Raw genomic sequence first — 10348 nt, forward strand, 5'->3', positions numbered from 1 at the left:
ATGAGGTTGAGAGATATTTATGGAAACGCAGTTTGGAACTAAAAACAACGAAATTAAGTTTTTTTTTCAACATATAATTTAGTTTGGGTGGTCTGTGAAATGCGAGCAGGAACTCTAAAGCAGGGCACAATACCGCCTCATTTCCAGGTCCCCTCCTTGGCTTGCGCACGGTGCACGTGGAGTTATGGGCCTGTTGCAATCGGAAAGATTAAGCACCAGGCTCTGTGCCAAACTTGCTGCGTTTAGGGAGTAGGGGCGAGGCGCGGTATATTAAATACTGGTTTGGCAGTGATAAAACAGTCCATTTTATTTATAGAAGGCATTAAATTTAATTCCTCTTTTACGTTACGTAGATTGGTCTTTGTGTGCAATTCCAAATTATACCAGTTGACAATCGGTCTTCTGCCAATGCTTTCACTTCTAGCTCAGCACATTCAAAATAATATAACATATTTTTAAATTCATGCACTTTCCTTAGCAAACTTAAATAAGCTTAATTATAAATTAGCAATAGCTTTGGTAGTTCAACTTAAAGTTCCATAAAACTTTAGATTTTGATAAGGGTCGGTCATGTCACAGCCAAAACAGTCCAGACAAATCTTTGGACAAATCGTCAAAAAAAAGTGTAACCAGAGATTTTCTTTTCCTTGCAGTATATGACATGAATAGCAGACTTCAGCAACAAATTTCAGTGCTCTGTTTCCAGTGTTCAGTAAGGAACATAAATTAGGTCTTGAACATAAATTAAGAACAAAGGAACTACAACTTACAAATTAATAAATAAAATCTGAGCTGAAGCCTGGGACTAGAGAAAAACTTGAATTCCAGCTTGCCCAATGGACAAGCAGCTCTCAAATTTCACTTACCCTGGGCAAGTCTTAGTTTGTTCTCTGTTTAGTTGGCAGAATACTTGCCTGATCCCTTACCCATTGGGTAAGTGAGAATGAAAAGTTACTTCCGCAGCAGCAAAAATCTACTTGTCCCAGACGACTGGACAGCACATTTTTTAGCCCTGTAATAACACAAACTTACTTGGAATGAATCTTCCTTGATGTTACCATGGGTGCATTCCTTTGGAGTGATCTGGATCAGGATCAGTGATCCAAGATCAGTTGGATCATAGTTCATCAAAGGAACTGATGAATCCATGACCAGAGTGGATTCATCAGTGCCTTTGATGCACCATGATCCGAGTGATCTTAGATCACCAATCCTGATCGAGATCACCCTAAAGGAACACACCCCATGACTGCCCTACATGTATTTGCCAGTGAGTAAGAATAACTACTGGGATCAATAGGCTCGATTTTGATATATTAAAATACTCACTTGGCTCCTAGGCTTAAGGGAATAAAACAAAAGAAGTCACACTAAGATTGAGGAAATATGAATAATATTTCAGTATTACTGTCCGTTTATTCCCCTAGGCCTCTGAGCCAGTTAGAATGAAACTGTTAAATGTTGTTAAACGAACAAATTATGCTGTGACACATTGCACAATTTGATGTGATGTACAATGTTACATCAACTTGAGGGAGCCTATAAAATAAATAATGTAAATGTTGTTTTTCTGAGGTTAAAATGTTTTTTAAAATGTGACGTTTCAGGCAGTTTTATTGCTCTTCTTCAGGCAACGTAGTTCCAGCTCAATATGGCAGACTTTTAACCTCAGAAAAATCCCTCGTAGAACAAGATTTACTTTATTTATTTTAAATGTAAAAATGAGAGGTTGTGAATGTTTCAGAAAACCTATTTGAGGGAAACTCAACAAGAGAGTTAACCATAACTAGCAAAGAGACATTGAAAAGGCAATATCAAAAAAACAAAAAAACAAAAAAACAGAACAAGGATAGTTTTGCATTGTTTGGACTGAGAAATATTACTTGCCATCCATGACATAACCCCTTTATACTGGATTAAAATGACAACAAAACAAAAATCTAGAGCTAGTACTCAATTGACATCACCTGCATGTCAAATATTGTAGTAACTCTTATGATACAAATGATTTCAAGCGCATTAAAGTCTGACAATAAGAGTGCATAGAAGTCTACCTGAGCATGTGGGAGTTTGCAGTAAAAAAATGAAAGAAATGGTTTACTCTTTCTACTCTTGTCCTCATTTGCACCCAGCTTTAAATGAAGAATTGCTAACAGTCGGTTCTTTAACAGATAAAGAAAATTGATCATACTCTCACAGAAACACAATGACATTAAATTTGAAGCAATATGCATTTGATCAGGAGACATTAATATTTCCAATAGTTTTCTTTTGTTATTCTTGTGGCTGCTGCTGCTGCTGCCGGTGAAGATCCTCAAGGAATGCATCCAAATCAAATGCCTGGAAATCTGAATAAAAGGAAAAATATTAACCCCTTGAGTGCCTATTTGACGCACTCAGTAAATCATGATAATTGTCCCTTGGGTGGCTATATGCCATACTAGGTACGTCAAAATTTTACAAAACTTAATCAAACTCCCAGCACACCGGAAACAACTTTTATCAGCACCTGAGATTCATAGTAGGTTTTTCGACAGACTTCTAATTTCCCATTGCTGTGACGTCATATTGATATCAAACTATGTCAACCTCAGTGAAATGAACCGCATCGAAGAGACACTTTTACAACCTTTCAGAAAATGTGTACATACATGTCCATAGTTTAAGTGAAAAGCTTTTGGCATATCAAGGTTTGTACTAGACACCCATTTTCACTGAAAATGGTATGGCACACAGCATACAAAATGGTCAGGCACTCAAGGGGTTAACATAACATGAAAGTTACAGGTCAGATTCTCGACACTTTTGAACTAAATAAGTGGTGATCCCCCATTTGTTTGGCAAAATAATTAAATGTCAATTTTACTCCTTGGCTACTTTCATATTTTATTGTGGATTACTTTAGAAAACAAACCCTCAAAGGTACCAGGACATATATGTCCATAGTGTAAGTGAAACGCTTTTGGCATATCAACGTTTTAACTAGACACCCATTTTCATTGAAAATGGTGTGGCATACAACGTACACAATAGTCAGGCACTCAAGAGGTTAACACAACATGAAAGTGACAGGTCAGATTCTCAACAATTTTGAACTAGATACAGTGTAAGTGGTGAACCCCCATTTGTTTTGCAAAATAATTAATATATGTCAATTTTATTCCTTGGCTACTTTCATACTTTCTTGTGGATTACTTTAGAAAACAAACCCTCAATAATATGCCTAACAAAAAAGACATTTGAAATGGAGCCCCTCATGCAGTACCATAACATGGTTTTCAACCCCTAAAAAGTTAAATAATTGTATGATAAACAGTCCTGTCAGCAGTCAAACAGAAAGTCGTCTTCTTCCCTTGGGGCATGTGGTTTAAGTGGCTTAATACTGTCAGCCTTCTGAGATTAAACAGAAGGTACTTAACAGTGATGGTCAAAATTTCTGTACATCAAGTTTCTTAAGCCAAGTTAGTGAGAATGCTAAAAATACCTTGGGAGTTTGTATCTCGTAGAACACAATCTGTGACAGCATCTAAAATTTTAGTAAACAGTCACAAAAGCACATGAAGGTAATTACTTTTTAACTTCACTGATTAATTTTAATTAATTTAACAATTTGGACTATATTTTATTACAAGAAAATCTGATTCCTTTACAGAAACTATGAGAAAGTAGTCACTTGTGGCCCAATAGTAAGCATGCCAAGTTCCAGTGGAATAATCCAGGTTTGAGTCCTGGCCAGGGTCATTGCACTGTGTTTGTGGACAAGACAGTTTACCTTCACAGTAGCACTCTCCATCCAAGTGGTATGGGGGTACTAGCAAATTTAATGCTTGGGGGGTGGGGTGAGTTAACCCTGCAATGGCCATTGTGTGGCAAGCCATCCAGGGGATTAGAAACACTGTTAATTGTTTAACACCATAAAATACAGGATATTAGCTCTTGACTGATAGCATGGGACACTTAGGCCAACTCTCACATTATTTTACCTACTTATACAAAGACCTGAGAGTAACAGGCATAGATGTAAATTAAAGTTTCCTCTGGTATAATTTTAAAAAAGACTATTGCAGAACAGATGATGCTCTGCGGATATTCCTTTCCTGGTGCACAAAGGATAGTAACACTAACAACTCTGGATAGAACTAGATGAGACAAATTGAAAAATTATCTATATTTCCAGTTATATTGAGTGACTAAAATCCAAAGTGCTGTTATAAATGAATGGTGGTTTGCAATGTTATTTTGGATAACACAAGACCAAAAACAAATTGCATGGGGGTGGGGAAGGTAGAAAGTTTGGAGTGGCTTGATTACATGTACATTGATATCGGAGTACTGTGTGCAATAAAAACATTGATAAAAACTGTTTTGGCAGTTTCATCCAGGATATAAAAACTATATTTTTAATGAAAAACAAACAAACATATTTTTAAAGTACCATGGCAAGCTTTTTTTTATCATACCTTTTCTGCTCCTATGCTCTGCTTCAAACTTTTTCCATTCTGTGAATAAATAAAGTTGGTGTTATTGCTTCCAATTTTTAACCCCCTTAATTACATTGTAAACATGGTTGTCATTAAAGGCTGTAACATGTAACACCAGTTACGGCTGAGTATGCTTGATAGGCTTTTGATGTTACAGGTGAAAATGCCTTTTGTTTTTACAATTCACCTACAAAGTAACAAGTTTGTTACAAGTATCAAGATCAAGGCTAGAGGTGATTCAAAACGTAATGGCACCCCTGGTAAACTGCTGATGCAGCAGTATATTTTGGTTATCAATGGAAGGGTTGCAGTCTGTCAAAAGTATAGCTTACTTAAGGTTACAGTATACCTTCAGGGGTGTCTCACGCGCAAGCGACGTAGCGCGTGCAGTTTAAGCTATAGATACCTAAACCCCTATATCAAATTAAAGCTTATGGAGCTGGCTATCAAACTATACCAAGAATTTTGAAAGAAAATGAATTGTCGAATTTTTCACGACCACTAAATGCGAGCGCCCGAATCACCTTTTGAAAGCTACAAGTCAAAGCGAATTTCGTTTTTCGCCAATTTAATTTTTTCCTCAGTTTCAGGGCCCAAAGCGCTTAAAAAACGTGTCTGCGTTTTGGCATATTCAATTGCAGTAAAAAGTTACAGAACATTTTCGAAATAGGATTTAAAAAATGTGGAGTGATCGTACAAAAATCGCTCTTGAAGGAAACGTATTTTGAAATTAACAATTCCCAGACACGCTTTTGTAGTTTATATGTTAAACTAGCCACTGTCCAAATTTAAGAGCAATTGAACAAATTCCCTTTGAGTTATAACTCTTTAAAGTGTCTGCTTCAAGTGAAAAAATTTATTCGAGAAAACAGCACTAAGAAAAATTTTCTGCTTCGAAAACAAACTCCGCCCACAAACACCTTCAACTGGGTTCTCAGATAACTAAGCCAGTCAGTGCAGGGAAAGTTTATTACCATTAACCTCCTGGTGAAATTTACGCGTGAATCCCTAAAAAACTCTTGTGTTTTGCAATGCGCTCAAGGAACCGAAGGCAGAGAGATAATTTTTCTGTAACTCGGTTTTTCTTGAAGCTGGTCTGGCAAAATGGGGAAGACTAAAAAGGATACGAACGCTAGAGTGGCTGAGCGAAGGAAACAAACAAAAGACAGCGCGGAGAGCAACTGTGTGTGGGCAACTGTGCATGGATAATATTTCAAATGGTCTCAATGAGTCCGACGATTCGTCGATATCGGACTCATCAGAAGAGTCTCTGTTAGCATCCCTGTTATTGCTGTCAAGTTCCAAAATTTTTACAGAACCTTTCTTTTCTCTTACCACGAATATTTGCCCACCTTATACGATAACTATAACTTCATCCGCGTGGCGAACTTTGGCTTCTTCACTCATTGATGTATTTTCATTCGTTCTTCGCTGTTTTTGCTTTTTCGAACCGGTCCATGGTTTAAACGTGGGCTATGTTTACTCATAACTTAATAGAGACACGCCTAATATCAAAAATGCTGGGTAGTCAGAACAACAATACTGATCAACTGAGTAGTCAATTCGTGACATCCATATAGGTAATTCCCGCAAAAATCGTCTCAGTTGATTGCATACGCACCATAGGGCTGTCAATCAAGAAGTAAACTTTTACTTCTGGTGAAAACGTAAAACCGCCATTTCTCTGCCAATATTTAGCCTTTTTCAAAATTTTTTTCAGAAATTAGAGATTATTCTTCAACCACTATTTTGACCTAAAAATCCAAATTTGAAGAAAATTGCCGACCCGAAGGTATACTGTAACCTTAAAGATAAATATATTAATATTTTTTAATCCTTCAACTTTGTATAGTCAAAAGACTGCAATTGCACAGGTCAGGGAAGCAAAATCAGCATTGCTCTGATATGAAACTGGAAAAGTGTGCTACAGGCCAAAATGATCTCTACTCACACCAGTTACATTTACAATTTTCATGACTACATGTACAAGAGGCTATCAATACATCATTAATTTCATATTGAAGAAATTTCAAGACCTTTCAAGGGTACAGGTTCTCCTTAGCTACTCAAACATATGAATTAATGCCTCACCTCTTTTTAAAAATTCAACATTCCTTTTATATTCATAGTCGGCAGATGTTGTAGGCTCTCTTTTGTATGACAGATGAGGACTGCCATTGACCAGTGATGAGCTAGGAGATCCAGACCTTGGAGCACTGCAGAGTGCAGAAGCACATTGATCAATAAAACAAATAACAGCATACTTCAACACTTTGAAGTTTTCCAAAACCCACACTTCTGCTTAGCCTCCATAGCAGTTGTTTCAAGCCCAAGCACATGAACAATGAACAAAAGCAAAGGCTTAGGGCACAAAAATGACAAAAAATAGGAAGGAAGGAGGGGCAAGGAAAGTTTTCTTCCCTTCCTTGCCCCTCTCCCTTTCCTATTTGTTTTAGTCACTTTCATGCCCTAAGCCTCTGTATACCTCCCAAACTCATGCGCGCTTGAGGGGGATACGACTGCTATGCAAGCAATCTTGATGTTAAGCGGGGAATGAATGCACATGTGATGGCCTCTAATGATCTTGGAACTTGGGTTATGTACAAATGTGAGTTGATTATCATCTGTGGTTGGTTGTTTACAAATTCATCCATGGATGCCAAGGTGACGAGTGTAGTGGTATGACAACAGCTAAGCTACGTTTTTCTTTTGCAATTGACATTTTTCGATCAGGAGTAATCGTAGATTAGGGACTGCCTTTGGTATGTTGTATGGCTGCAGTCTGATCAGGAATGTTACCCTTTGTTTGTGTTCCAATGTGCATGAGGTGTTAACTTCTCAAGAGTAAATTATAAGTAAATATCTTTGGGATGTGAACTTATTAATTCTTTGACTTATAGAATCAGTAAATTTGAGTCATGACCCAAAATCTTACCATTTGCCACCACCGAGCTACATAATCGGTGGGCGTAAGACTTACATGTATTATCTTGACCAAACAATCACTTCAAAGCAAAAAATCTCGCTTTTTCTCGCTCACGTAAGTCACAAGGAGACAGAGACAAAATTAGAATGCATTCTTGTTACTCTCCAATGCAATTAGAATAGTTTTCATGCCGTCTTAACTTTGATATTTCAACCTACTGTCTTTTTATAGTTAAATATTTAGGGTTTACTGTCAAAAAGATCCCAGGGCTTCAATTTTTGTGGAGTTAGTGCCAAGTGCTGACTTACTTAATCACCCCAGTTATAGGGTGCATTCCTTTGGGGTGATCTGGATTAGGATCAGTGATCCAAGATCACTCGGATCATAGTTCATCAAAGGAACCAATGAATCCGTGACCAGAGTGGGTTCATCAGTTCCTTCGATGTACCATGATCCGAGTGATCTTGGATCACTGATCCTGATCTAGATCACCCCAAAGGAACGCACCCTATATACGTGAATATTAGATTTTGACGAAGGGTTCCAGGTGAAATACGAGGATTAAAAATTCACTTGCCCAATTAATCATACATAAGCTTATCTTATTGCGCTGTATTTAAAATAATCAGCCACCACTTTACGATCTGGATCGGACCAGATGCTAGAAGTAACTACACAAAACAATCCTTCTGAAATTACACAGATTTGTTCCGAAATCAGCGATATCCATAGGCCTGTGAATTCCCGTGATTTGACGGAAAATACGCGTATGTTGAGCATGTTTAAAAGTAAAGAAATTTACTAACGTTCTCCAATTTTGATCCATTTGACGTTCCACGTTCATGTTTCTTTGTCCTAAATCAATTAAATCGAAAACATCATTATTGGCTACAAGCCTTTGAGATTGCAAAGATGGAATAGAATCGTTCACGTCACCCGAAAACTCGGCAATTCAAATTACCTCTCCGCCTTCCGTGTCCAAAGTGTGTCGCCATTTTGTTTTCAAACTTACAAACCGATCGCGGGCGCGCTTTACCTTCCCCATCACGAGAGAAGACGGACAGTTGCTAGGGAACTGCCCATTCTCGTCCCCATAGCCCTTTCGCTTCTCTTAGCAAAGGCAGTGGGGCCTTGGCTAAGCTCCATTACCAGCCCCTGTTCGCGAAAGGAGTCCGCGCTCCTTCCCCGAAACTTCTCGGGAGCAGGAAGACTGAAGTCGAGAGAGTGGCGGAAATCGAGCCTAGTCCTGGCAGGAGAAAACGTGTCAAGGCCAACTGAGAGAGGCGAAAAGGATTGGGGACGAAAATGGGTACCCACCCAGAGTTTGGGACGAGTTGGGGTGGGTTTGTGGTCGGGGTTTGCGGTTAGTGAAGCTACTAGTTATAAAGAATAATAAGAATGAGTATTTTGTTTTCCTTTCTCTTTATCTTTTTGTTGTAACGTAAGAGGCTGTGGCAGCCTGCAGAATAAGTGTTTTTTTGTTGTTGTTTGTTTTTGTTGTTTTTTTTTTTGTTTAGCTGATAGTGAGGCCATTTTAGGGGTTTTCGGGATATGGGACTTGGGTAAAAAATTAACTGGAGAGAAGACATTTGGGGGAAAAATTAATGGGATATTTGCCTCGGAAAAAAATCGGATTATTAAAAACTGGACCATTGGATAATGCAATTCGAGAGTTTTCATTGGCTTAGCCATCATTGGTTATATGAGCCATTATACCATGCGCCACAAATATGGTAAGCAAACGCGTGAATTTTGGAAGTTTTTAATTTTTATTTTGGCCTAGTTTAGTAAAACAATTATTCCATTCGCGCTTGTTGGATATGAGCTGACTATGGTCAAGTCAGCGATACGCGCCTCGTTGACTATCTACCATCTTGTGTTCAACGCGCTCTCATGGAATAATTGTTAAACATCGAGTAGGAAAATCCTTAAATTTGAAACTGGAATAAATGAAATGTCTATGGGATATTTAGGCCAAGCATCATTCCCAGACCCCCCCCCCCCCCCCCCCCACTCTCTAATGAGGCCTTCATAGCGAGGCAGAGTCGCCAACGCTGGGACTCAAATGAGACGTGGATCCGAAAATGAGCTAGATTGAGCCCGGCGCGAGGAAAAATCCGAAGAGCCTCCAGGAATAAGAGAACTTCAGTTCATACGATTCCCACCGATTCACCAACAGAGTCACCAACGCTGGGACTCAAATGACATGTGACTCAAATGAGACGTGAATCCGAGATTGAGCAAGACTGAGTCCGGCGCGAGGAAAAATCCGAAGTGCCTCTAGGAATAAGAGAGCTTCAGTCCATATGATTCCCACAGAAGTCGGTTTAATAGCAATTTATTTTTTATTTACAACAAGACCGGACACATTGAATAAACTTCCGTTGTCATCATTCTCTCCAGTTTGGAGGCAGCATTATTTATAAACTCATTTGACCAAATCCGCTTCGGATCTTCGGATAAATATGTACACAATCTCATTTCAACGCTCTACACAGACATCACAGTCATCGACTCAGGTTGCACAGGCCAGTTAGGTTAGGCAGTGAGCCTACTGTCCATTTTTCCAGTGGATGTTCCCTTTTGAACCGCGCGAACTGACAGGCTTGAAGCACCAGTCTCTCGCTTTCAGAGTCGTTGAATTGGAAGTTTGGTGCCCCGTGTTGCTTTTCTGTCGAGTCGTCGATTGCAGGAGAGCTGGAAAGACAGATAAGAAGAAGTTAATTGGATCGAAAAAGAAAAATCAATAACAGTAAGACGTCTACGCAGTGGTACGTAGAGGTAAATAATTTAATTTGAAAAAAGAAAGAAAAAACCCAGCAAATCTTCGATTTTGCTTCAGCCCCTGCCTCAGATCTGACATGTCTGAGATGTTAATGACTTTGAAACTTTTCTTTCCACAGTCATAAAAACTACAGCAGACAGCCTGAGGAAATTGCAT

At 38.7% G+C, this 10348-nt stretch overlaps 1 protein-coding gene across 1 annotated transcript; it reads right to left on the bottom strand.

Annotated features, from left to right (window-relative positions):
- Window positions 1–289: 289 nt before the first annotated feature.
- Window positions 290–8884, bottom strand: LOC145489886 (uncharacterized). The gene is made up of 6 exons (XM_081468956.1): window positions 8369–8884; window positions 8214–8262; window positions 6573–6697; window positions 4461–4499; window positions 3485–3526; window positions 290–2348 (listed from the first exon to the last, which is right to left on the bottom strand). The coding sequence occupies exons 1-6, from the start codon at window positions 8400–8402 to the stop codon at window positions 2275–2277; spliced, it is 363 nt and encodes a 120-aa protein (XP_081325082.1). The 5' UTR covers window positions 8403–8884; the 3' UTR covers window positions 290–2274.
- Window positions 8885–10348: the final 1464 nt, after the last annotated feature.

Source organism: Orbicella franksi, chromosome 6 (genome assembly GCF_964199315.1).
Source record: "Orbicella franksi chromosome 6, jaOrbFran1.1, whole genome shotgun sequence".
NCBI classification, from domain to species: domain Eukaryota; kingdom Metazoa; phylum Cnidaria; class Anthozoa; order Scleractinia; family Merulinidae; genus Orbicella; species Orbicella franksi.